We start from the raw sequence: 27,992 nt of genomic DNA on the forward strand, positions 1-27,992 counted from the left end.
GTACTCTTTTGTCTGTACACCTCACAATAAAAAAGAAGGAAAACCCAGTGTGATAAACACACTAAAGTTATAAGCCACAACCTGGGAGAATCTATGTGTATTATTTGTCATCAAAGATTAGTATCCAGAATATATAAACAACTACATACTTTTTTGAAAAAGTAAATTTATTTATTTTTGGCTGCATTGGGTCTCCGTTGCTGCAAGTGGGCTCTCTCTAGTTGCCACAAGTGGGGGCTACTCTTTGTTGAGGTGTGCAGGCTTCTCATTGCAGTGGCTTCTCTTGCTGCGGAGCACCGGCTCTAGGGCGCAGGCTCAGTAGTTGTGGCGCATGGGCTTAGTTGTTCCACGGCATGTGGTATCTTCCTGCACCAGGGCTCGGTATCTTCCTGCACCAGGGCTCGAACCCGTATCCCCCGCATCGGCAGGTGGATTCTTAACCACTGCGCCATCAGGGAAGTCCCTACATACTTTTAAAATAAGAGAAAGACAACTCTTTCTCTTTGTAGGAAAATACACTGGAAAAAATGGCCAAAGTATCTGTGCGGGCATTTCACTAATAATCAGGGAAACAGAAACTAAAACGAGATGCCACGACACACTATCGGCCCCCTGCCTGCTCGCATCTCTGTGAGCACCGTCACCTCCTCCACCGTTGCTCACTGGCGCTCTGGCCCACAGTGGGCCCTGCAATCCCTGCTCAGGGATACCTGCTCCTATGGGGCAGAGGACACATCAGCCAACTCTCAGTGGGAGAATCCCCACCCAACACGGTCCTGTGCAAACCTCAGAACTTCTACAGTATTAAAAGAATATATACCATACCAATCTCAAATATTTGGATTATCTCACCAATTTTCCCTGTTGGCAGTAAGTAAAGGGTCATTTAGGCAGCCTTCCTGAAACAGGACATGCTCCTAGGTGACTTGTCGCCTCTGGTAGCAACTTTCAAATGCAGCTTTCTGGCCCAAAGGGAGAACTCGCTGGGCACCCCACTCATGTACACACACAGTACTTTTACTGTAATGAAGTGAGTCCACTAATATTGAAACCGAGCAGGATGCTGCGGGGCCCTCCTGAGTACAAAATCCCCTCTGTGTCCCCCATTTGTTGTTTATAGAAAGTCTTTAGTCTCCTAGACCTTCCCTGGAGTTCCAAAGAGCAGATTCAAGCTGTTACTAACTAGGCGAGTGAGGGAACGCAGAAACAACGGAAAAGCAAGCCCAACATAATCTTTTCCATGATTGTTAGCTTAAAGTAATGCCTTGACTTATGACCCCCAAACTGTGGAGATAATGTTCTGTGGCTTCAACTGGCTGGCCCCAAGTGGACTTAAAATTGGTGACACTGGGAAGGTCAATTAAGAACTGAACCTCCTGAACCATCACGAAGTAAATAACAAAATGCCTCAACCATTGCTTTTGCTTTCTCCTAGAAAGAAGTTAAGGGATCACAAGACCATGATTTACTAGTTTGCTTTGTAGGAACACACAGATGATCAATCACATTCACCAATGACAGCCACAACGAGTCCCAAGACAGTGCTGGGAAGTCTGCAATTGAAGTCTTACAGGAAAGCTGAAATCATAAAGAACCCCTCCCCTTTACTTTTTTTTTTTTAAAAAAAACCCTACGCCCCTGGCCAGCCAGCAAGACGGATTTGAGACGAGTCTAGGTCTCCCATCTTTAGGGTTGGTGCCTCCTTGACTAATACAAGTTTCTCTGCTCCAAACTCCACCATTTCAGTTTGGCCTCACTGTGCGTCGGGCACACGAACTTGGGTTTGACAACAATATTGTTCTTTTCTTATTTTTAGGAAGACGATCAAATGCTTCAACCATTTGTACACCAGCAGTCACAAATGTTAAAGGACTTTGGGGACCTACTTGAATCCAGCTTGTGGAAACTGAAAAATGATGTTGCTCTTATAGTGAAAAAGAAGAGAGAATGTTTATTGCATATGGAATAGTGAGGATACACCAACTGAAAACATTTGAGCTTTGAGTTGGAAAGATTATTTGTGCAGCTAATAAGCTTATTTAACTTGGCTCTCAGAACTGAATTGTGGACTCAACCTAGTCAACCCATTTCCCACTCACTCAACCTATTATACCACTTTTAAGCAAAACTCTTCTTCAATTTGATTTAAAACCATGTAAAAATGAATCCATAACCAGGGTGAAGGTGAGGTGGGAAATATGAAAGGTGAATGGTCAGCACTCTGAGCTCTGGGATTGACTGCCTGGGGCTGAATCCATCACTAATCAATTGTGTGGTTTGGGGCAAATGACTTCCCCTCTCTAAGTCTCTTTCCTTACCTGTTACAGGGGAACGGTAACAGTACTTACTGCAGATGGTTAACAAATATAAAAGAATATAAAGAACTTAGAATGTGCTTGGCACACAGAGGAATTGGTAAGCAACTGCCGTTAATATTTTCATGATCGACAGCTCCAAACTTCAAATAAAAGCTTTTGATAAGTTTCTTGCTGTCTCACCTAGAGAATGGTTATTTCATGCCCCTCATTTTGTATCCTTGTTCTGAACAAATTTGATATTCTACCTCCACTTATTTTCTGTCTTCATAGGTTTATTTGAAATAAGTTCAATTCATTAAGCATCGTTAAGTGCCTGTACTGTGGGACCCGTTCAGTGCAAGGGCCTGGGGTGGCAGAGATTAAGATTTACTATGACATCTGCCAGGAATTAGTCAATCTCGAAGAGATCTTGATTCCACAAAGAACTGATTGATGAGTCTTAGTTAAGGACCCACGGGCACTGAGTGCTCTGGGGAAAGGCTTGTAAAGAAAACTTTTGCGGCCTTAGACAGACTAACAATAGCAGCAATAACAGAGACTTATCCAGGGCTTACTGTGTGCCAGGCACTAATCTAAGTGCTAAACATCTGTGAGCTCATTTAATTTTCACCATAATTCTATGAATGTGGCCCTATTACTTTCCCCATTTTGAGGCTTTAAAGGTTAAACAAACGAGGCTTGTCCAGGCCACTGTAAGCAGTGGGCTGACTCTGGGACTGCATTCCTAACCAAAGGCCTGGGGCCTTAATATGCAGGACTGTCCCAAGGAGCAGTTTGACTGATTTGCATAAGAACAGGAAGGAGGCAACAGAGGTGACAACTCCAATACTTGCTCCCTAAAATATAAAGTTAGGGGCACTGAAACTCTACTGGCAGGAAAGGCTATCAAGGGCTCCAAGAGGAGTCTCCTTGGGAAGGCAGAGGCATCTGGGCTGGTGACTTCAGCTTACTACCAGGACCCAAGGGCTTATGGGAGGGGCTTGGGTTTTGCCTGTAGCTCAGGTCCTGGCTGAGTGTATGCACATGAACTAAAATATAACCTGTAACCTTGGAGCCCAAGTGTGGAGCTCCATGTTGGTGATGGCAGGGACAAGGGTCAGCAAAGCATCACAGAACCCAGGAAAGCCTTTGTCCTTGAGGCAGGATAGCAGTGAGGCCATGGGAAGCAGGAACGACTTCTACCTCTTGGACTGAGACTTAAAGTTCTTGGACAATTTGCTTGAGGCAAGTAAATATACTTTCTGCAAGTGAGCAGGTGGAGCCTTGGAGGGTTAGAAAGAATATCAGGACGAGACACTTATACCTCAAGATGGAGGACAGGGTCACACAGGTGGTCACATATCAGCATCAACACTAGAGCACAACACAGCACTCGTTGCAAAAGTGGAAAGATGCACATGGAGTCTCACCCAGTAGCTCCCCAGTGCAGATCTAAGCCACAGATTCCTAGGGCCCAACCGTCACACCTCCCGAATGCAAATTGCTGGGGTCCGCTGGGGAACCTACATTGTTTGTGGTTCGGATATGCAGCTAGTCATGAGATCTCTTGCTCTTGTCCATCTTCCTGATTTTAGAGATGATAAAACCTCTTCTAAGGTCCCACAAATTAGTGCACAGCTGAGACCCGATTCGACCAGCCCTGGGCAGAGGAAGCAAAGTTAGGATGGACAGTACTATCACCAAGGATCTCCCTCTTCAAGTTAAACAGACCCTTTTTCTTCTGTACGGACAGCACAGACGGACCTCCCAACATGAATAAAATTCCTATCAATGTCATGCCTCTCACTGCAGAGCAGAAATTCCATGAAGGCAATGGCTGTCCTCTTTACATAATGAACTTAACAGAACACTTATGTGTGTTTATTATATGCTAATTACAAAAGGAAAAGTCCTTTGCCTTATTTTTGGGCTTCAGTGGAAACCTGGTTAAAATATAAAAAGTAAATTAGAGAAAAATTTTGCTTAGGCAGTGAAAATCAATAGAAACTTACCAGCTATATCCTTAAACCTAAGGCACACAGGTACAGAACCAGGGGAAATGAATGATAAGCCCAATTATTAGCAGTACACAGACCACTTAGGAAGCACATTTCTACCACTACCCAAATACACAGGCACGTCCAAACACAGAACCACTGTTCAATTGACAATCCTTTATTATTAAACTTAGGTAAGAGTCCAAAATCAGTCAGTGTGGATGGGTGAAAAAGTAGGCTAATATAGCAAAAACTGCAGTTTCATTTGGCAAAGGCCTACACTATGCAGAGAAATTCATGGGGAAGTGAGATCACATTCAATATCATGGCAAGGAAAAGAGCAGCTGCTGTCTTACATGACCACCAGCCTGGGCGTGTCAGCCACAGAGAGAGCCACCCATCCCACCCTCTGATCTTCCAGCTCACTTAAAAAACTGACCTTGAATTCCTCCATGAAAAAGTCAAATATTAATTTTTTCTCACAAGCAATAAAATCACAAGAATCAGCTAAGATTTGAAATTTATGGTAAGCTAGTACAATTCCCTGCTTTTACTATATACATATTTTAGATTTGACAATCTTTTCCACATATAGTCAGACAGGCTTATAGAAGAATTTCAAATATCAAATTAAAAAGCTGTTAATTCATGCACTTTATGACTTCGGTTAATTATTCAAATGTTTAGACTTCAGAGCTGCTAAGGACACTAAATTCAATGCCATGTTGGTTGAGTCTGTCAATCAACTTTGTTCTGGAGAAAGCTGCTCCAGGAGTGAAGACCCCACCCCTGTAAGACAATAGCAAGATGAAACAGTGCACAAAGCCCAGCTCCAGCCCTTTCCTCTGCTAGTGTGATTTACTGGAGGACTAGCTATCGAATCAATGCAGAGCTTATGAAAACCTGATTCTTGATTCCATAATGGACTGGTTTTGGTTCCATTCCTAAAATCAGCCAAATGAGCAAGTAGCTATTATCCAGGAGTAAACTAGTACCCAGCAAACCCATCTAGGTTGGTTCAGTGACTAATGAGACTGTTTCCATGATACCGGTGTGTGTGTTGGAAGGGGCACACTGAGGGTTATTAACCCAAGTAACAGCTGCTGTTTATAAAGTCAGCCCTTAGACTCAGGAGGATTACATATGCACATGGGCAAAATAAATTTAGGTAATCAATTATTACTAAAGCATAAACAAGACAATTTGGATGAAAAAGAAGTTTCTTTAAATGTAATGGGTAACATTTAGAAAATGCTAAATATTTTCAAAGAATATACAAATATTTGAAGAAAATTTAATTAGGTTTCACTTTATATAATTTTTATGCTTATTACTTACTACTGTTTCAGGTCAGACCTAAATTTATTTGTTTCAAAGCCTGCAGGCCTATGCTCATTTGTAAAGTTGGCCTACTTTCAGGGTAACAGCTATATGCTCCAGAAAGATAGTTCACTCGATACTTATCTAGCCAGGATGCCATGAATCAACTCATGCTTGGGGTCAAGGCTCCCACTGCCAGCTGGGTATCATTCAGCATGGATTAGGGGCTCCTGCCAATAACATTTAACTACAGGGACCTTTTTTTGAGTAGCTGGCTTTGGATCTGAGTTATTTTCAGGAGGAACTGAAGCATGGCTCTTAAACTTTTCTGTCTCCTCTCATTTACTTCTGCACTGTTCTAGAGGCCAATAAGGAACCGTCCTTCTCACAATATTAAGTTTACCTCTATCTTTGGATCAAAGGTACTGTACATGCTTATGTACAAACCCAATGCCTGAAAACTGAACCAAGATAAGCTAAAATATAACATAAATGAAAAAGATATCTTGAAATTTGAAGAAAACCAGACTTACGCCTTAGGAAGATCAGAGGTGTCAGTTAGTAGAGTTATGGCTGCCTGGACCATGGCTATGGGGGTAGCCACATAGCCAGCTTCTGCAGATAACAGGTGATGAAAGAAAAAGAAAGTATTCATAAAATATGCATTCAACAACACCCAAAAATCAAATGGTAGATTTTATGTCTAAGTATCAGTGTACAGAATTTCCTCAATAAATACTCTGTTCATGTAATAACAAAAATAACAACATTTATATAGTACTTATTAAGTGTTAGGAACTGTATTAAGAGCTTTAAATCCATTAAACTCATTTAATTCTCCTAACAATCTAGGCTAGTACTATTTTATGCTGATTTTACAGATGAGGAAACTGAGGCATAGAGAGGTTAAGAGACTCATTCAAATTCACAAAGTTAGGTAGTGGTTGGGCCAGAATCACATGCAGGCAGCCGGCTCAAGTCCACACTCTTACCAATAATCCTAGGTTTCTTGTTTCTCTATTCATACACTACACTGATCTTTATCAATCAAATACATCAAACTTCACTTTTAACAAAAGACTCCATTTCTTAAAGAACAACTGAGTAACTCTCAAAGAAGTCTAACTTTAAGAAGTAACTTTAAAAGAAGTCTATAAACAAGGAGAACATTAGTGTTTATATTCATGTTAAATAAGAACATAGCTTTTCTTAAAAACCCAGGTGGAAATTTGAAAAAAAGGCAAGATGCAAAGATATCTTTGCTATTGGGCTTGATTAAAACTGCACAACGGACCCTCTGTGATCTATTAGGAATGATGGTAATTAAACTTATACTGTAATTCACAAGTGGGATTGTCTCTGTACAGTTCTCTAAAATATACAGCGTAAGTTATTGAATGTTTTGGAGTGATAGTTCTTTTTAACAATCTATCAAAACTTTTACCTTGCCCAGAAAAATGCACATGTGCACACACTTTACAAACAATGTCAGGGTGATCCAGACTCCAAAAAAGCTTGGATCACAGCTTTGATTATGTTATAACGACACTGCTTTAAAGTGACCCTTGACTATAAGAATAGAACAGATAAATATCAATCAGTCCCTTGTCTTCTTAATATTAAAAATTCCACTCAGAATTACTGAATCATACTGAAAGAAAAAAAACAGAGAGAGGGACACAACAATAAAATTGAATGATACCAATAATTCCAATCCTTCTTTTGACAGAATTATTTATCATTATTACTTAAATAGTTTGTGCAAATTTATCTCTAAAACAAATAAACTTTAAAAAGAAACTGCTGTAATAGCACACCACTTTATAGCTTAAGACAATGTAAAACTCCCAAGCACTCTTAAGTCACATGTGAAATACCTGGTCCTTTCACCTGAGTACAAATTCTGATATTTGGTTTGTTCTTATCAGGACCAAAGCCTTGGCTGTACCCTTGACCAAAAAATGTCAACGTAAACGATGAGGCATCAATCTGAGGAAAAGAAAGCAAAGGGTTTATTAAATAAATATGTCACTTCCTCCTTGAACACAATAAAACCTACTAATATACTTCATATAAGACATTTTCAATAAATAAAAAAATCAATATTCTATCTGCCAGAATATCCCATCATCCTTTACTTAAGCATGGAGCAAAATATAATTCTTTGAAGAACAACAAGTTTTGCTGACTGGAGTGATGCTGAGAGGAGTGAGGTAGTGAGGAATAAAGCTGGTATAAAGATGAGTCTTAGGTTGTGGCTGAAAGAAGAACAGCACCACCAGAATAGGCAGTTTCAGAGGAAAAGCTGGAGGTAGTTTGTATTTTAGGATAGAATATGGTACTCGGGCTTTAGCTATCTGTTTGAGGTGACAAGACAAAAAGAGTCAACAAGTAATGGCAGTATGGGCCTAGGGTATAGATATAAAATTGCTCCACTTAGAAGTGTAAAAATTTGATTCAAAAATTAAATTATAGAAGGTCTATCCAAGCATCTGCACAATCACTAAATTTAGAAATAAAATAACAAAGCCATGGTGAACAAATTTTTATTAAGTATCAACCAAGGGTCAGACACTATGTTAGGTCCTGAGACATAAACAAAGTATTAATAAGATTAAAAGAAAAGAAAAAGAAAAAGCATTCCTGGAGCTTACAGTTTAGTGTGTGTGGAAATATATACATATATATACATACACATACACATAAGAGATCTAATAACAATATGAGACATGAATCAGAAGTGCAGGACTAGTTTAGCAGAGAGCATTATTAAGTTTACTGAGGAAGAGGTGAGCGCACGCGCGTACACACGCACGCACAAACACACACACACATTCTAATAGAGAAGTTTATTACATAGAAAAGTAAGGTGAGTACCAGAAAGGAGAAACCATTATTTAAAGGCAAAATCAGACAAGGATGCCACAAGAAAAGAAAATGACAGCCAATGTCACCGATGAACGTAAGGGCAAAAATCCTCAACAAAATATTAGCAAACTGAATTCAACAATATATTAAAAGGACCATATACCATGATCAAGTGGGATTTAGTTTAGGGATGCAAGGATGGTTCAACATCCATGAATCAGTCAATGTGATATACCACGTTAACAAAATAAAGGATAAAAATCATATGATCATCTCAAATGCAGAAAAAGCATTTGACAAAATTCAACATCCATTTATGATAAAAAGTCTCAGCAAAGTGGGTATATAGAGGGGATATACTTCAACATAATAAAGGCCATATATAACAACCAATTGCTAACATCATACTCAATGGTGAAAAGCTGAAAGCTTTTCTTCTATGGTCAGGAACAAGACACGAGTGCCCACTCTTGTCGATAGTATTCAGCATGGTACTGGAAGTTCTATCCAGAGCAGTTTGGCAAGAAAATGAAATAAAAGGTATCCAGGGCTTCCCTGGTGGCGCAGTGGCTGAGAGTCTGCCTGCCGATGCAGGGGATACGGGTTCGTGCCCCGGTCCGGGAAGATCCCACATGCCGCAGAGCAGCTGGGCCCGTGAGCCGTGGCCACGGGGCCTGTGCGTCCGGAGCCTGTGCTCCGCCATGGGAGAGGCCACAGCAGTGAGAGGCCCGTGTACCGCAAAAAAAAAAAAAAAAGTATCCAAATTGGAAAGGAAGAAGTAATACCGTCACTATTTGCAGATGACATGATGTTATGTATAGAAAACCCTAAAGATTCCATCAAAAAATCAGAACTAAAATGAATTCAGTAAAGTCATGGGATACAAAATCAACACCCCAAAATCTGTTTCATTTCTATACATTAATGAACTATCAGAAAGAAATATTAAGAAAGCAATCCCGTTTACAAATGCATCAAAAAGAATAAAACATCCAGGAATAAATATAACCAAGGAGGTGAAAGACCTACATGCTGAAAACTACAAGACATTAACAAAAGAAATTGAAGACCCAAATAAATGGAGACAGTCCATGATCATGGATTGAGAGAATATCATTATAATGTGCACACTACACAAAGCAATCTACAGATTCAATGCAATCCCTATCAAAATACAAATGGCATATTTCACAGAACTAGAACAATAAATCCTAAAGTCTATATAAAACCAGAAAAGACTCCAAATAGCCAAAGAAATCTTTGCAAGAAGAATGAAGCTGGAGGTACCATGCTCCCTGATTTCAAACAATATTACAATGCTATAGTAATTAAAACAGTATGGTATTGGCATAAAAACAGGCACATAGATCAACAGAACAGCACAAAGAACCCAGACGTAAACCCACACATATGTGGTCAATTAATTTATGACAAAGGAGCCAAAAATATTCAATGGGGAAAGGACAGTCTCTTCAACAGATGGCGTTGAAAAAATGTAACTGGACTGCTTCTTACACCATACACAAAAATTAACTCAAAATGGATTAGAGACGAATATAAGACCTGAAACCATACATCTCTTAGAAGAAAACATAGGCAGTAAGTTCCTTGACATAGGTATTAAAGATGCTTTTTCTGAACTTGACACCAGAAACAGAAACAAAAGCAAAAATAAACAAGTAAGATTATATCAAAGTAAAATGCTTCTGTGCAGCAAAGACAACCATGAACAAAATGAAAAGGCAACCTACTAAATGGGAGAAAATATTACAAATCACATATCTGATAAGTGGCTATTACCCCCAAAATATAAAGAACTAATACAACTCACTAGCAAAAACCAAACACTTGAACTGAAAAATGCGCAGAAGATCGGAAGACATTTTTCCAAAGAAGACATACAGATGGCCAATAGGTGCATGAAAAGATGCTCTACATCATTAATCATGAGGGAAATGCACATCAAACCACAATGAGATATCACCTCACACCTGTCAGAACGGCTACCATCAAAAAACTAGAAATAGAGGAATGATCAAGATGGTGGAGTTTAGGAAGTCCCTGAACACACCAAAATTATAACTATATACAGAGCAACTATCAATGAGAACAACCTGAAGACTAGCAGAAAATATTTTCAACAACTAAAGATATAAAGAAGAAACCACAACAAGATGGGTAGGAGAAGCAGAGATGCAGTGTAGGCAAGACCCAAACTCACAGGTAGGCAACTCCCAAATGGGAGGATAATCACAATTACAGGCATTCTCCCCAGGGAGCGAGGGGTCTGAGCCTCACACTGGGCTCTCCCCAGCCCGGGGGTCCTGTACCAGGAAAACAAGCCCCCAGAACATCTGGCTTTGAAGGCTAGCAGGGCTTGCATACAGAGAGCTGGAGGGCCATAGGAAACAGAGATTACACTCTTAAAGGACTCTCACAAAATCTCACATGCTCTGAAATCCAATGCAGAGGTAGTAATATGAAAGGAGCCCAGGTCAACCCACTTGCTGATCTTGGAGAGCCTTCCAGGGAGGCAGAAGGGAACTGGGACTCCCTCTGGGGACAGAGATGCTAATGGGAGCCATTTGGGGGCACCTGTTCTGCCATGAGGACACTGGTGCTGGCAAGCACCATTTTGGGGTCCTCCCTCTATCTCATTAGCATCAGGTGCTTCCCTGCCCAGTAGGAGACCAATACCAGCCCTGGGACTCCCTGGGTCCTGCAGCCAGCTATGTTGGGACCCCAGTACTGCTCACCCCAGGGTGGTGGCACCAGCCTGAGCCCCCTGGATACCTGGCGCAGCATGCCATGACTTGGCCACACCTACAATCAGGCTGGTACCAGCCCAGGACCCCCAGGGCCCTGCAGACAGCCTCTCCAGGTCCAGGCCATGCCCACCAGAAGGGCAGTAGCCTCGGCATGAGGCAGGGCCTGGCAGCCATCTGGGGGCCAGCTCTGCCTACTAGTGTGCCCACAGTAGTCAGAAAGGCCCATACAGCCCACAAAGGGGGCACTGCTAGAGCATATAGCTCCGGTGACCAGTGGGGAGTATGCTGCTAGGCCCCCCTGAAAGTCTCCTACAGGAGGCCATTCTCCAGGATTGCAAAATGTAACTGACTTACCTAATATTATACACAGAAATAAAAAACAGAGACATAGGCAAAAGGAGGCAACAGAGGAATGTGTTCCAAAAAGGAACAAAATAAAACACCAGAAGAACTAAGATAAGTGGAGATAAGCAATCTACTTGATAAAGAGTTCAAGATAATGATCATAAAGGGACTCAAAGATGCTTGGGCGAAGAACGGATGAACACAGTGAGAAGTATAACAAAGAGTTTGAAAATATAAAGAAGAACCAAACATAGCTGAAGAATGTAATAACTGAAATAAAAAATACATGAGAAGAAATCAACAGTAGATTAAAGATACAGATCAGTAAACTGAGAGTAGTGGAAATCATCCAAGCTGAACAGAAAGGACAATGTTTAAAAATGAGAACAGTTAAAGATACCTCTAGGTACTAATGTACTAATTTACTAATATTTGCATTACAGGGGTACCAGAAGGAGAAGAGAGAAAGGGGAGAACTTATCTGAAGAAAAAATAGCTGAAAACCTCTCTAACTTAGGAAGCAGACATCCAAGCCCAGAAAACACAGAGGGTTCCAAACAATATGAACCCAAAGATATCTACACCAAGACATACTGTGATTAAGATGGTAAAAATTAAAGATGATGAGAGACTCTTAAAAGCAGAAAGAGAAAAGCAAGCAGTTAATACAAGGTAACTCCCATAAGGCTATCAGCTGACTTTTCAGCATAAACTTTGCCAGGAGGAAGGGAGTGGCATGACATATTTTAAAGTAATGAAAGGAAAAAACCTACAACCAAGAATACTCTACCCAGCAAGGCTATCATTCAGATTTAAAGAGAAGTTTTACAGACAAGCAAAAAGCTAAAAGAGTTCAGCACCACTAAACAGGCTTTACAAGAAACATTAAAGGGACCTTTCTAAGTGGAAAAGCAAAGACTACAACTAGAAATATAAAAATTATGAAAGGAAAAATCTCATCGGTAAAGGCAAATATATAGTAAAGGTAGTAGACCAACTACTTGTAAAGCTAGCAGAAAAGTTAAAGGACAAAAGTAGTAAAATCACCTATTTTTACAGTAAGTAGTTAAGGGATACACAAAATAAAAAGATGTAAAATATGATTTCAAAAACATTAACATGGGGCTTCCCTGGTGGCGCAGTGGTTGAGAGTCCACCTGCCGATGCAGGGGACACGGGTTCGTGCCCCGGTCCAGGAAGATCCCACATGCCGCAGAGCGGCTGGGCCCGTGAGCCATGGCCGCTGAGCCTGTGCATCCAGAGCCTGTGCTCCGCAACGGGAGAGACCACAGCAGTGAGAGGCCCGTGTACCACAAAAAACAAACAAACAAAACACCAAAAAACATTAACATGGGGTAGGGAGGAGTAAAAATGCAGGGTTGTTAGAAATGTGTTCGAACTTAAAGAGATCATTAACTTATAATAATCACAAATATATACAGGTTGCTATATATAAACCTCATGGTAACCCCAAACCAAAAATCTATAATAGATACACACACACAAAAAAGAAAGAGATCCAAACATAACACTAAAGATAGTCATCAAATTACATGGGAAGAGAGAAAAAGAAGAAAAAATAAAAAAACTACAAAAACAACCAGAAAACAATTAACAAAATGGTAGTAAGTACATACCTATCAATAATTACAGTAAATGTAAATGGACTAAATGCTCTACTCAAAAGACGTAGAGTGACTGAATGGATACATAAACAAGACCCATATATATGCTACTTACAAGAGACTCACTTCAGATATAAAGACACACATAGACTGAAAGTGAGGGAATGGAAAACGGTATTCCATGTGAAAAAAAATGAAAAGAAAGCCAGAGTAGCAATACTTATATCAGAGAAAATAGACTTTAAAACCAAGACTATAACAAGAGATAAGGATGGATATTACTAAGTAGAAAGGGACCAATCCAACAGGAGGATATAACAACAATCCAACATAGGAGTACCTAAATACATAAAGCAAATCTTAACAAACATACAAGGAGAAATTGACAGTAACACAATCATAGTAGGAGACTTTAACACCTCACTAACATCAATGAACAGATCACACAAACAGAAAATCAATAAGGAAACTCTGGCCTTAAATGACATATTACACTAGATGAACTTAATAGATATATACAAAGCAATCCATCCAAAAGCAGCAGAATACACATTCTTTCCAAGTACACACGGACATTCTCCAGTATAGACCACATGCTAGGCCACAGAATAAGGCTTGGTAAATTTAAGAAAATTGAAATCATATCAAGCATCTTTTCCAACCACAACACTATGAAACCAGAAATCAACTATAAGGAAAAACTGCAAAAATCAAACATGTGAAGGATAAACAACATGCTACTAAACAACAAATGGCTTAATGAAGAAAGAGGATATCAAAAAAATACCTGGAGACACATGAAAATGGAAACACAACAATCCAAAATCTACAGGACACAGGAAAAGCAGTTCTAAGACGGAAGCTTACAGCATTACAAGCCAACCTCAGGAAACAAACAAACAAAGTTCAAGTAAATAACCTAACTTTACACCTAAAGGAACTAGAAAAATAAGAACAAACAAGACTCAAAGTTAGTAGAAGGAAAGGAATCATAAAGATCAGGGCAGAAATAAATGAAATAGAGGCTACAACAACAATAGAAATGATCAATGAAACTAAAAGCTGATTCTTTGGATAGATAAACAAAATTGATAAACTTTTAGCCAGACTCATCAAGAAAGAAAGAGAGCTCAAATAAATAAAATCAGAACTGAAAAAGGAGAAGTTACAATTGATATCACAGAAACACAAGGGATCATAAAAGATTTCTGAAACAACTGCATGTGAATAAAATGGACAATATAGAAATGGACGAATTCCTAGAAATGTACAATCTCCCAAGATGGAATCAAGAAAAAATAGAAAATATAAACAGACTGGTTACCAGGAATGAAACTGAATCAGTAATTTAAAAAACCCTCAACTCCCAATAAACAAAAGTCCAGTACCAGAAGGCTTCACAGGTGAATTCTACCAAACACTTAAAGAAGAGTTAATGCCTAACCTTCTCAAACTATCCCAAAAAAATGCAGAGGAAGAAATGCTTCCAAAGTCATTCTATGAATGTGCATCACCCTGATACCAAAACCAGACAAAGATATCACAAAAAAAGAAAATTACAAGCCAATATCATTGATGAACATAGATGCAAAAATCCTCAACAAAATGTTAGCAAACTGAATTCAACAATACATTAAAAGAATCATATACCATGATCAAGTGGGATTTATCCTGGGATGTAAGGTTAATTCAATAACTGTAAATCAATCATTGTGATACAGGGTATACAGGGAACATACTGGGTATACAGGGAACATACTTCAACATAATAAAGGCCATATATGACAAGCCCACAGCTAACATCATCCTCAATGGTGAAAATCTGAAGGCATTTCCTCTAACATCAGGAAGAAGACAAGAGTGCCCACTCTTGCCACTTTTATTCAGCATAGTATTGGAAGTCCTAGCCACAACAATCAGACAAGAAAAAAGAAATACAAGGAATCTAAATTGGAAAGAAAGAAGTAAAATTGTCGCTGTTTGCAGAGGTCACAATACTACATACAACAGATCCTAAAGATGCCACCAAAAAACTATTAAAACTAATAAATGAATTTAGTAAAGTTGCAGGATATGGTACAAAGTTAATATACAGAAATCTGTTGTATTTCTATACACTAACAACAAACAGTCATTAAGAGATTAAGAAAACAATCTCATTTACAATTGCATCAAAAGGAATAATACCTAGTAAAAATCTAACCAATGAGGTAAAATACCTGAAAAATTGTAAGACGCTGATGAAAGAAACTGAAGACGACACGTAGAAAGATACACCATGCTCATGGATTGTAAGAATTAATATTGTTAAAATGACAATATTACCCAAGGCAATCTAGAGAATGAATGCAATACCTATCAAAATACCAATGGCATTTTTCACAGACCAAGATCGAATAATTCTTAATTGTGAAGTCAAAAGACCTCAAATAGTCAAAATAATCCTGAGAAAGAACAACAAAGCTGGAAGTGTCATCTTCCCTAATTTCAAACTATACTACAAAGGTACAGTAATCAAAACAGTATGGTACTGGGAATTCCCTGGTGGTCGAGCAGCTAGGACTCCATGCTTCCACTGCAGGGGGCATAGGTTTGATTCCTGGTCATGGAACTAAGATCCCGCAAGCCACATGGCATGGCCAAAAAAACAAAAAACAACCCAAAAAACCCAGTATGGTACTGGCAGAAAAAAACAGACGCATAGATCAATGGAACAGAATAAAGAGCTCAGAGATAATCCCACACTTACATGTTCAATTAATCTACGACAAAGGAGGCAAGAATATACAACAGGAAAGACAACCTCTTTAATAAATTGTGTTGGGAAAACTGGACAGCTATATGCAAAAAATCAAACTGGACTACTGTCTCACACCATATAGAAAAATAAACTCAAAGTAGATTAAAAACTTAAGTGTAAAACCTGAAACCACAAAAATCTCTAGAAGAAAATATAAGTAGTATGCTCTTTGACATTGGTCCTAGCAATATTTTACTGGATGTCTCCTCAGTCAAGGGAAACAAAAGCAAAAATAAACAAGTGAGACTACATTAAATTGAATTTTGCACCGTGAAGGAAACTATCAACCAAACAAAAAGACTGCCTACTGAATGGAAGAAGATATTTGCAAACAGTATATCTAATAAGGGGTTAATAACTAAAATATACAAAGAATGTATACAACTCAACATCAACAAAACCCCAAACAACCTGATTAAAAATGGGCAGTGGAACGGAATAGACATTTTTCCAAAAAAATATATACAGATGGCCAACAGACACATGAAAATATGCTCAATATCACTAATCATCAGGGAAATGCAAATCAAAACCATAATATCACCTCACACCTGTCAGAATAGCTATTATCAAAAAAGACAAATAAGTGTTGATGTGGAGAAAAAGGAACCCTTGTGAATTGTTGGTGGGTATGTATATTGAATGAATGCCACTATAGAAGAGAGTATGGAGGTTCCTCAAAAAATTAAAAACAGAACTAGCATATGATCCAGCAAGTCCACTCCCAGATATTTATTTGAAGAAAACAAAAACACTAATTTGAAAAAATATATGCATCCCCATGTTCACTACGGCATTATTTACAATAGCCAAGATGTGGAAACAACCTAAATGTCCACTAATGGATAAAGAAAATGCAGTGTGTATATATGTATGTGTGTGTGTGTGTGTGTGCACGCGTGCATATATGTATTAAGGTCATATATACAGAGAACAGATTGGTGGTTGTCAGAGGCAGGGGGTAGGGATGGAAGAAATCAATGAACTGGATATTTTTTTTAGATTAAATAAATTGAATAAAAAATAAAGAAAAAGATAGGAGCTTTTCAGTACATTTATCAAAATTAGGTAACTATTATTTAAAAGTAGCAATAGATTCATCTACTAATGTATGCCCAAGGTCATATGCTGTCAAAGGCCAATAATACCAAAGAAGATGAATTCCAAATAAAAACAGGAGGAAGCCAAGTTGGATACGTTTCACAAAAGAAACCAAGTGGACTTCCTTGGTGCAAAGATATTTGGCAGCTTTCTCAGGCATGACCACTTTTCCTTACCATTTCCCTCACTTCATTCTACAACATGTAGCCTTATAAATGCCTGAGCATTACATTATAAATTGTAAGTGAGTTCATGAGATCTGAGCAGAGATTATCTTAAAATAATAGGATGAAAAAAATAAAATAATAGGATGGCATCCAGGCCTTTCAAGGCCTGATTGATTGTTCACTATACACTAAATCTCCCAGAATTAGTGTTGGCAAGTAGAGAAGAAAGGAAAAGAGGAAACAAATAGGGAGAGAAGTTATTGATTTTTTTCTGTCCAAACATGTCTAAGGGAGAGGATAACTCTTCCAGGCTACCTGCACTGTAGTCCATCTCTTGTGAAGATTGATTCCACCAAAAAAAAAAAAGTGAATTGTCTTCTGTAATTTGCTTAAATGGAGAGAGTAAGTAAGCAGGACAATGCCTTGTTCTGAAATTATCTTACCTAACTAATAGATATATTTCTGGTTAAGTTAATTAATTGCATTCTGGTTTATATACCTCAGGCTCTTGTGAATTAGTTACAGTGAGTAACCAATTCTTCTGGCCGTGATAAATCTAAACAGTGTTAAGAACCCATATAATGATTAGTAAGTTTCAGCACTGGAATCAGGACCATTGTAAGCTCTTCCTTCTTTTCACACTTACACTGCTCCTACACCAGTGGTTTCTAATTTTTAACTCAAGAACCCCTTTCGGGGGAAAAAGTCGAGAAGGGATGCAGTAGCATGGTGGATCGCAGTCTAACATGGCTAGAACATACAACTGAAGAGGAACAGGGTGTGAACAAAGTCAGACACACAGGCTGTACTTGTCTCCTCCCCTGCCTGAGGCACACATGCTATCTGACTGTAACCCTCTCAGGCATGACACATTCAGTATGAGACAATTTTCAACAGTCTCTAGGATGCTACTACCAATTAATCAGAGTTGGCATTAAAAAAAAAAGCCTATCTGCTATCCAGGGCTAGCTCATGAAGGGTCTCACATCTGCAGAGATGGACTTCAGTCACTGGTGCTCTAGGAGTGTGAACCAAAATAACCCAAACATCACCCAGAACCTTCCTACCTCCACATCAGTGATTCACAACCTTGGCAGTGCATTAACATTACAGGGGAGTTTTCAAAAAGCCCACTGCCCAGGCCACATTCCACACCAATCAAACCCTCATCTCTGGTCATCTGTTTTGGGCTCTCTCCCAAAGCTGAGAACCACTGACCTATCCTTCGAGGCCCCACTCCACACCTACTGAATCAGAATGTCCAGATGCCAGGGTCAAAAGATGTATTTGAAAAAAATCTCCCTGGGTGATTCTGATATATAAAGTCCCAGCTGTAAGAGTCATTGCCAAAGCAATAAGCCAGGGAAGTATTTTAAAGAAGGTGATAACAGGGTCAGATTTTATTGTTTATTGAAGCATAGTTGATTTACAGTATTGTTAGTTTCAGGTGTACAGCAAAGTGATTTTGTTATACGTGTGTATATATATTTTTTCACATTATTTTCCATTATAGGTTATTACAAGATATTGAATATAGTTCCTTGTGTTATATAGTAAATCCATGTTGCTTATCTATTTTATGTATAGTAGTTTGTAGCTGTTAATCCCCTTCTCCTAATTTATTCGCCGTTTCCCCTTTGGTAACCATAAATTTGTTTTCTATCTCTGAGAATGTTTCTGTTTTGTATATAGATTCATTTGTATCAGTTTTTAGACTCCACATATAAGTGATATCATATAATATTTGTCTTTCTCTTACTTCACTTAGTACGGTATTCTCTAGGTCCATCCACATTGATGCAAACAGCAATATTTCATTCTTTTTTTATGTCTGAGTAATATACACCACATCTCCTCAAACCAATTGTCTGTTGATGGGCACTTGGGTTGTTTCCATGTCTTGGCTATTGTAAACAGTGGTGCTATGTACATTGGGGTGGATTTATCTTTCTGAATTAGAGTTTTCCTCTTTTCTGGATATATGCCCAGGAGTGGGATTGCTGGATCATATGGTAGCTCTATTTTTAGTTTTTTAAGGAATCTCTATACTGTTTTCCATAGTGGCTGTACCAATTTACATTCCCACATGGACCGGGGCATGAACCTGCATCCCCTGCATCGGCAGGCGGACCCTCAACCACTGCGCCACCAGGGAAGCCCTCTGACCATTTTTTAATTGGATTTTTTTTTAATATTGAGTTGTATGAACTGTTTGTATATTTTGGACATTAACCCCTGTTTGGCTGCATTGTTTGCAAATGTTTTCTCCCAGTCCGTAGGTTGTCTTTTCATTTTGCTGATGGTTTGTTTTGCAGTGCAAAAGGTTTTAAGTTTAATTAGGTCCCATTTGTTTACTTTTGCTTTTATTTCTTTTGCCTTGGAATACAGATCTAAGAAAATATTGCTATGATTTATGTCCAAGAATGCTTTGCCCAGGTTCTCCTGTAGAAGTTTTATGGTATCGTGTCTTATATTTAGGTCTTTAAACCATTTTGAGTTTATTTTTGTATATGGTGTGAGGGAGTGTTCTAATTTCATTGACACATGAAGTTGTCCAGCTTTCCCAACACCACCTGCTGAAGAGACTGTCTTTTCTCCATTGTATATTCTTGCCTCTTTTGTCAAAGATTAATTGCCTATAGGTGTGTGGTTTTATTTCTGGGCTCTCTATTCTGTTCCATTGACCTGTTTTTGTGCCAATACCATGCTGTTTTGATTATGATAGCTTTGTAGTATTGTCTGAAGTCTAGAAGGGTTATGCCTCCAGCTTTGTTCTTTTTCCTCAGGATTGCTTTGGCAGTTCTGTGGTTCCATATTAATTTTAGGATTATTCGTTCCAGTTCTGTTAGAAATGTCATGGGTAATTTGATAGGGATGACATTAAATCTGTAGATTTCTTTGGATAGTATGGCCATTTTAACAATATTAATTCTTCTAGTCCAAGAGCATGGGCTATCTTTCCATTTCTTTGAATCATCTTCAATTTCCTTTATCAATGTTTTACAGTTTTCATCATATAGGTCTTTCACCACTTTGGTTAAGTTTATTCCTAGTTTTTTTTTTGATGAGATTTTAAACGGAATTTTTTTTAACTTTTTCTTTCTGATATTTCATTGTTAGTGTAAAGGACTGCAACAGATTTCTGTATATTAATCTTGTATCATGTTACCTTGCTGAATTCATTTATTAGTTCCAATAGTTTTTGTGTGGAGTCTTTAGGGTTCCCTATATAGGGTATCATGTCATCTGCAATTTTACCTCTTCCCTTCCAATTTGGATATCTTTTATTTCTTTTTCTTGTCCGACTGCAGTGGCTAGGACTTCCAATACAATGTTGAACAGAAGTGATGAGAGTGGGCATCATCTGTCTTGTTCCTGAATTTGGCGGGAAGGCTTTCAGCTTTTCACTGTTGAGTTTTATGTTGGCTATGCGTTTGTGGTAAATGGCTTTTATTATGTTGAGATATGTTTCCTCTACACCCACTTTGGTGAGAGTTTGTATCATGAATGGACGTTGAATTTTATCAAATGCTTTTTCTGCGTCTATTGAGATGATCCTATGATTTTTGTCTTCTCTTTTGTTAATGTGGTGTATCACACTGATTGATTTGCATATGTCGAACCATCCTTGGGAACAGAGTCAGATTTGCATCATAGATTTCTTATACAGCAGTGGGAAGATGAATTAGAAAGAAATCATAGGAAGGCTATGAACAGTTCAGCTGAAAGATAAGGGCCTGCACTATTAACAGTGAAAAGACAACCCCACAGACTGGGAGAAAATATTTGCAAATCACATATCTGATAAGGGATTAATATACAGAATATACACAGAGCTCCTCGAACTCAACAATACAGTACAAAAATGGGCAAATGACAAGAACAGATATTTCTCTAAAGAAGATATACAAATAAGCCAATAAGCAGCACATGGAAAGAAGTTCAACATCACTAATCATTTAGGGAACTGCAAATCAAAACCATAATGAGAGATCACCTCACAACTATTAGGATGGCTACTATAAAAAAAAAAAAAGGAAATAGCAAGTGTTGGTAAGGATGTGGAGAAATTAGAACCTTTGTGCACAGTTGGTGGGAATGTAAAATGGTGCAGCCACAGTGGAAAATAGTTTGTTGGTTCCTAAAAAATTTAGAACTAGAATTACCACAGGATCCAACAACTGAATTTCTGGGAATATACCCAAAAGAACTGAAAGAAGGGTCTTGAAGAGATATCTGCACACCCAATTTCATAAAGGCATTATTCAAAATAGACAAAAATAGAAGTAACCCAAGTGTCTATGGACAGATGAATGGATAAGCAAAATACGGTATATACAATCAGCCCTCCATATTCATGATTTCTGTGTCCACACTCATCCAATGTCAAATCCAAATTATTTGGGAAAAAACTTCCAGAAATTTCCAAAGAGCAGAACTTGAATTTGCCTCATGCCACCAACTATTAACATACCATTTACAATTATTTACGTAGTATTTACATAGGTATTATAAAGTAATCTATAGACGATTTAAAGTATACAGGACAATGTCTATAAGTTATATGCAAATACTATGCTATTTTATATAAGGGACTTGAGCATCATGGATTTTGGTACCTGTGGGGCATCCTGGAACCAATCCTCTGAAGATACTGAGAAACAACCCTATATACAATGGAATATTATTTGGCCTCAAAAGAAAGGAAATTCTGACACATGCTACAACACGGATGAACTCTGAGGACATTATCCTATGTAAAATAAGCTGATCACAGAAGGACAAATTCTGCATGATTCCACTCATGATGTTCTAGTGTGGTCAAACTCATAGACACAAAGTAGAATTGTGTTTGCTAGGAACTGGGGAAAAAGGGGAAAGGAGAGTTATTTTTTAATGGGTATAGAGTTTCAGTTTTGCAAGATGAAAACAATTCTGGAAATGGATGGTGGTGATGGCTGTATAATAATATCAAAGTACTTGATACCACTGAACACTTAAAAATGGTTAAGATGGGGAATTTTGTCATGTGTATTTTACCACAATTAGAAGGAAGAGAGACAGAGAGAGAGAGAGAAGAGAAGAGGGATAAGAGCCTGAACTAAGGTAGTTATGATGGATTTGGAGAAAAATCTAGAATGATGCCTACGTTCAGGACTGGGCAGATGACAGTGCCACCAACTGAGATGGGAAATACAGAAGGAAGAAGAGGGTTCAGTGGAAATAAATTTAGATTTTACACATGAAATCTGAAGTGCCTGAAGCACTTGAGGATACCGGACAGATGGTAATTCAACTTATCTACCATGGGGATCCAGGGTGTGTGAAAGAGGAAAGGGAAGAGAAGCTTGGAGGAGGGGGAGAGAGGACGTAAAAAAGGAGGAGATAATGAAGGAGAAAAACTGAAGAGTAAAGATATTTGAAATCTCTATGAAGTAAAGAGAATATAATTTCTGGAGCCAGATAGCTGGGTTCTCATTCTAACTTGGCCATTTACTCACTATAGGACTTTGGCAAGTTTCTTAGCCTCTCTGTGACTCATTTTCCTCATTTGTAAAATGGAGATAACACCTCAAGGAGTGTTCAAAAAGACTGAGTAATCTAATTTATGTAAAGAATATAAAAGAGTGTCTGAAACACAGTAAGTGCTTCATCAGGTCTTAGCTGTTATTTTAACTACACTGAGGAAAAGTAAAAATGAAATAAAGAAAAATATTATTTTAGAGACCTGGATACAAAGGAAAGGGTTACCTGTTTTTGTGTTGGACCTTGTTTTGAGAAATAACCAAAGGAGAAGAGCCATGGGAACTAAAGGAAAAAATAAAACCTTTAGTGATATTTTCAAAAATTCATGGAAAATACGTCTAAGGTCTAATTTCATAGAAATATTACTTACTTTTATGAGGAGTTGCCTTCCAATGCCAAACTTCACAAAGAATAAAAAGAAAAGTCCAGCAAACATCAGCTTAATAACAGAGGTGACACCTCCCACAGTTACATAAGCAGCATACTGAACCTAGATGAAGAATATAAAGTCAGGATGTTACTCCCTACTTTCTTAGACCAAGTAATACAAGAATGTTAGCTACTAATAACTTACTCTATAGTCATAAATATCGAACAAAAGCAGTTTCCATTTTATGAATGTGTTATGTTCCAAAAGCTTGTCCAGAAATCAGACACTGGGAAGACATTTTTTTTTTTTTCGAGGTACGAGGGCCTCTCACTGTTGTGGCCTCTCCCGTTGCGGAGCACAGGCTCTGGACGCGCAGGCTTAGCGGCCATGGCTCACAGGCCCAGCCGCTCCGCGGCAATCTTCCCGGACTGGGGCACGAACCCGTGTCCCCTGCATCGGCAGGCGGACTCTCAACCACTGTGCCACCAGGGAAGCCCCCAGGGAGGACATTTTTTAAAAGAAATTATTAAAATGGGCAGAAGGCCTAAATAGACACTTTCCAAAGAAGATACACAGATTGCCAACAAACACATGAAAGGATGCTCAACATCACTAATCATTAGAGAAATGCAAATCAAAACTACAATGAGGTATCACCTCACACTGGTCAGAATGGCCATCACCAAAAAATCTACAAACATGGGACGCGTACTGCAAAGAAACAAAACAAAACAAAACAAAAAAACTACAAACAATATATGCTGGAGAGGGTGTGGAGAAAAGGGAACCCTCTTGCCCTGTTGGTGGGAATGTAAATTGATACAGCCACTATGGAGAATAGTATGGAGGTCCCTTAAAAAACTAAAAATAGAACTACCATATGACCCAACAATCCCACTACTGGGCATATACCCTGAGAAAACCATAATTCAAAAGTAGGCATGTACCACAATGTTCATTGCAGCTCTATTTACAATAGCCAGGACATGGAATCAACCTAAATGCCCATCAACAGATGAATGGATAAAGAAGATGTGGCACATATGTACAATGGAATATTACTCAGCCATAAAAAGATGAAATTGAGTTATTTGTAGTGAGGTGGATGGACCTAGAGTTTGTCATACAGAATGAAGTAAGTCAGAAAGAGAAAAACAAATACTGTATGCTAACACATACATATGGAATCCAAAAAAAAAGGGTTCTGAAGAACCTAGGGGCAGGACAGGAATAAAGACGCAGACGTAGAGAATGGACATGAGGACACGAGGAGGGGGAAGGGTAAACTGGGACAAAGTGAGAGAGTGGCATGGAGCTATACACACTACCAAATGTAAAACAGATAGCTAGGAGGAAGAAGCCGCATAGCACAGGGAGATCAGCTCGGTGCTTTGTGTCCACCTAGAAGGGTGGGATAGGGAGGTTGGGAGGGAAAAGCAAGAGGGAGGAGATATGGGGATGTATGCATATGTATAGCTGATTCACTTTGTTATACAGTAGAAGCTAACACACCATTGTAAAGCAATTATACTCCAATAAAGATGTTAAAAAAAAATTGTTGCAAAAGGTAATTAGCTCCCCCTATTTGAACACAAAAGTCCACATAATCTATATATAAAAAGTCCATAACAATATACCTGAGTTTAACAATTATACATTACAGAGTGTAGACTCCACTTACAATCTCTTCTATAAGAAAATACTCTCGTTTTTTGTTTTTTTTTTAAAACTTGACATAGTTTCCTCTTCAAGTCTCAGCAGTGGGAAAAATTACTTCCCTCACCAAATGGAGTAGGATAGTTCTCTAGAGGTAGCAAGGAGATAAGAGAGAAGAACCTAGACACCTCCATAAGCAACAGAAAGAGTATTCTAGCAGCTGAAACTCGCAACAGGGCTGTTGGGTATTTACGATACCAGGATTTCCTATACTGAACTTGCTGCTATTGTGTTACATTAAAAAGGTATTCAGAAGGTCAGAGTTGAATTATGGGAGAAGGCTACTACCACCCCCATAAAATGCAAAATGTTCTACACTACTAATTCTTTATGCTTCCAGAAACTGAAACATGCACTATTTTAGCTCTTTCTTTTTTTGCTTTATAAACATAAAAATCCTACATTAAAATGATAGGGGAACTGAAACAAACATAGAATACTCTTTATTAAAAAATAAATCATATACGCTTACAGGTGATTGCTCTAAATTTTCGTGCAAGTAACGCTGAGTCCGCTTCACAACAGACACATCTGCTCCCAAGAAAGGAATGGAATAACTGTTGAGTTCTCTGCAGTAAGAAATTGGCCACCTGCAAGACAGAAGCATGTTGTATCTTCTCCATTTACAGTGACCACAACTATAACTGGTAGATTTCTGAATAAAAACCTTAACTCTTCTTGAGGCAATTAATAATAACAGTAAAGATGGCAGATCTGCTCTTAATTAAAATTTACTTCAGTATTTGTCCTTTGTTCTCTACACCTGCACCCAAACAAGTGACAAGTTGGAACAATGTAGTATTCTTCACACCATGGGCACTTAACACATATAGTTTGACCATGTTTTATACCCCATCAATTTCCCTAGATAATGATAAGAAGAACACTCATTTCAACAGCCAAACTCTGAGTTTAGAGTTCTCACATATAAATACTAATTAATAGGTTGATTAATATACATAAGATCATCACATTTTTACAGCATGAAATTTAATTGATGTTTAATTTTGATATTGATAGTGAAGAGTCATAAAACTGATTTTTTCCAGAATTTTCCCAGAATCCAAATGTATTATTATATATGAAGTACTTAAACTTAGGGTAACATATTAATTATATTTTATTTATCTTTGAAAACAATCCTGAACTCACTATAAAAGTCTCCAGGCTTTTCTTAGTAGCATATGTTATTAACAGTCAGATAAACAACAATATGGTTAGATAAACTGAAGAATAGATTTTGAGATAATATACCTTCTTTTCAATTTTGGACCAACAATTGGGACAGGCTTCAAATTGGACTCATTTCGTAGTTTTTTCAAATTACTCTGATCTCCAAAACCATAAACCGCTGACTTCCAGGTACCATCATGAGTGCACAACCCCTAAGAAAATAATTCAAGAGTTAAAGCAACTTGTCTTAGAACTGACACAATATTGTAAATTAACTATACTCCAATAAAATTAAAATATTAGAAGAAACATGTCTTAAGGGATAATTACTAAAATGTAAAACCAAGTAATTTATAATTGATACAAAGAACATTTCACCTCTATTTGAGCAAGGCATAATCCCTTATTTAATAATCTTGAGATAAATTTTTATGACTGGCTAGGCAGCAGTAAAACTCATCAGTTTGATCACATTCACTATTTATACCCTATTTATATATTATATATTTACAAACATATGCCCTTTCTTCTTTCCTCCTACCATTATTTATGCTCTTTTTAATAAGTTTCATGTCATCATTTTCACTCAACTATTTATCACTGATTGCTTTAAGCAGAAAAAAAGAAACACTAAAACCATCAGAAGATTCAGGTTTTCATATAACAGCTTTGATGAAACTGAAAGGTAAAGAGACACCAACCTAATTTCTATTTTGGTACAGATTAATTTCTTCTGTTTGTTAAAACTAAATCAGAGCTAAAAGTCTTAAGAGTTTGATTTGTGAAACTATCCTCAGTCTGCACCTAGCCAATCTGACCTACTTGCAAAGATTTCCAAAAATCAGGAGAAAATAGTTTTTTTAAAAACGTTAAGAGTATCTTCTCATACAAATAAGCCATCAAAAAGGCAAAAATTACATTCCATTTTAAAAACCTTTTATTTTGTTGAAAAATAGAAAGAAAAGTGCACAAGACATAAAAGTATAATTTAATGTAATTATGAAGCTAACATCTATGTAAACCCAGAAGGCCCTCCTTCTGTCCTGCCTTTGTGGTAATCAAGAAAACTCCTTGCTTCTTTAAGAGTTTTACCACTTAAGTATTCATTTCTGAACAGTGCAGTGAGTTTTGCCCGTTTCTAAATTTTACAGAAATGGAACCATATAATGTATATTCCTTGAGTTTGGCTTCTTTTGCTCAAAATTGTGATGTTAGGATTCATCATGTGTTAGAAGGACCTCCTACCCTGCTGTTGACCTTCCATTTTCTTAATGGTGTCTTGTGATATAAAAAGACATACTCAATTTAAAATTTTAAATGTATTCCACTTTTTTTTATATTTAATGCCTTCCGTGTCTTTTGCCAGCAGTCATTTGTTCCCTGTACAACGTGGTGACTATAGTTTATATTATATAGAAAATTAGAAATTTGCCAGGAAAGATGATTTTAAAAGTTCTTAGGACTTCCCTGATAGTGCAGTGGTTAAGAATCTGCCTGCCAATGCAGGGGACACGGATTCAATCCCTGGTCTGGGAAGATTCCACATGCCGCGGAGCAACTAAGCCCGTGCACCAAAACTACTGAGCCTGTGCTCTAGAGCCCGTGAGCCACAACTACTGAGCCTGTGTGCCACGCTACTGAAGCCCATGTGCCTAGAGCCTATGCTCCTCAACAAAAGAAGCCACCGCAATGAGAAGCCCACGCACTGCAACGAAGAGTAGCCCCTGCTCGACACAACTAGAGAAAGCCCGCATGCAGCAACAAAGACCCAACACAGCCAAAGATAAATAAATAAATAAATACAATTTAAAAAATTGTTTATATGCTTGAAAAATAAACATATAAAGAGCTGCTGATAATCAGATTCCAAATAAAGAAAAGTTACTTCAAAAATAAATAAATACAAGTTCTCATCACAA

General features: G+C 38.1%; 2 protein-coding genes across 5 annotated transcripts in view; one reads left to right on the top strand and one right to left on the bottom strand.

Annotated features, from left to right (window-relative positions):
• The window catches only part of LOC112395663 (kinesin-like protein KIF28P), an 80,404-nt gene extending 77,919 nt beyond the window's left edge, over positions 1 to 2,485 (top strand). Inside the window, exon 23 of the mRNA XM_024738993.1 lies at positions 1,817 to 2,485. Coding sequence (XP_024594761.1) covers positions 1,817 to 1,969 — 153 coding nt within the window. The 3' untranslated portion in view covers positions 1,970 to 2,485. The remainder of the gene's footprint in view (positions 1 to 1,816) is intronic.
• The window catches only part of SCCPDH (saccharopine dehydrogenase (putative)), a 61,990-nt gene that overhangs the window by 17,576 nt on the left and 16,422 nt on the right, over positions 1 to 27,992 (bottom strand). Inside the window, exons 6-12 of one of the 4 annotated variants that reach the window (XM_024739102.1) lie at positions 26,155 to 26,285; positions 25,373 to 25,490; positions 23,185 to 23,304; positions 23,040 to 23,096; positions 7,492 to 7,603; positions 6,148 to 6,229; positions 3,825 to 3,957 (exon numbers count right to left, since the gene is read on the bottom strand). In XM_024739102.1, the coding sequence (XP_024594870.1) occupies positions 3,849 to 3,957; positions 6,148 to 6,229; positions 7,492 to 7,603; positions 23,040 to 23,096; positions 23,185 to 23,304; positions 25,373 to 25,490; positions 26,155 to 26,285 (729 nt within the window). In that variant the 3' untranslated portion in view covers positions 3,825 to 3,848. Of the gene's footprint in view, positions 1 to 3,824; positions 3,958 to 4,451; positions 5,084 to 6,147; positions 6,230 to 7,491; positions 7,604 to 23,039; positions 23,097 to 23,184; positions 23,305 to 25,372; positions 25,491 to 26,154; positions 26,286 to 27,992 lie in introns of those variants that run through there. The other 3 variants (XR_003002431.1, XR_003002430.1, XM_024739110.1) reach the window with 3 other exon arrangements.

Source organism: Neophocaena asiaeorientalis, unplaced genomic scaffold (genome assembly GCF_003031525.2).
Source record: "Neophocaena asiaeorientalis asiaeorientalis breed wild unplaced genomic scaffold, Neophocaena_asiaeorientalis_V1.1 scaffold347, whole genome shotgun sequence".
NCBI classification, from domain to species: Eukaryota; Metazoa; Chordata; class Mammalia; order Artiodactyla; family Phocoenidae; genus Neophocaena; species Neophocaena asiaeorientalis.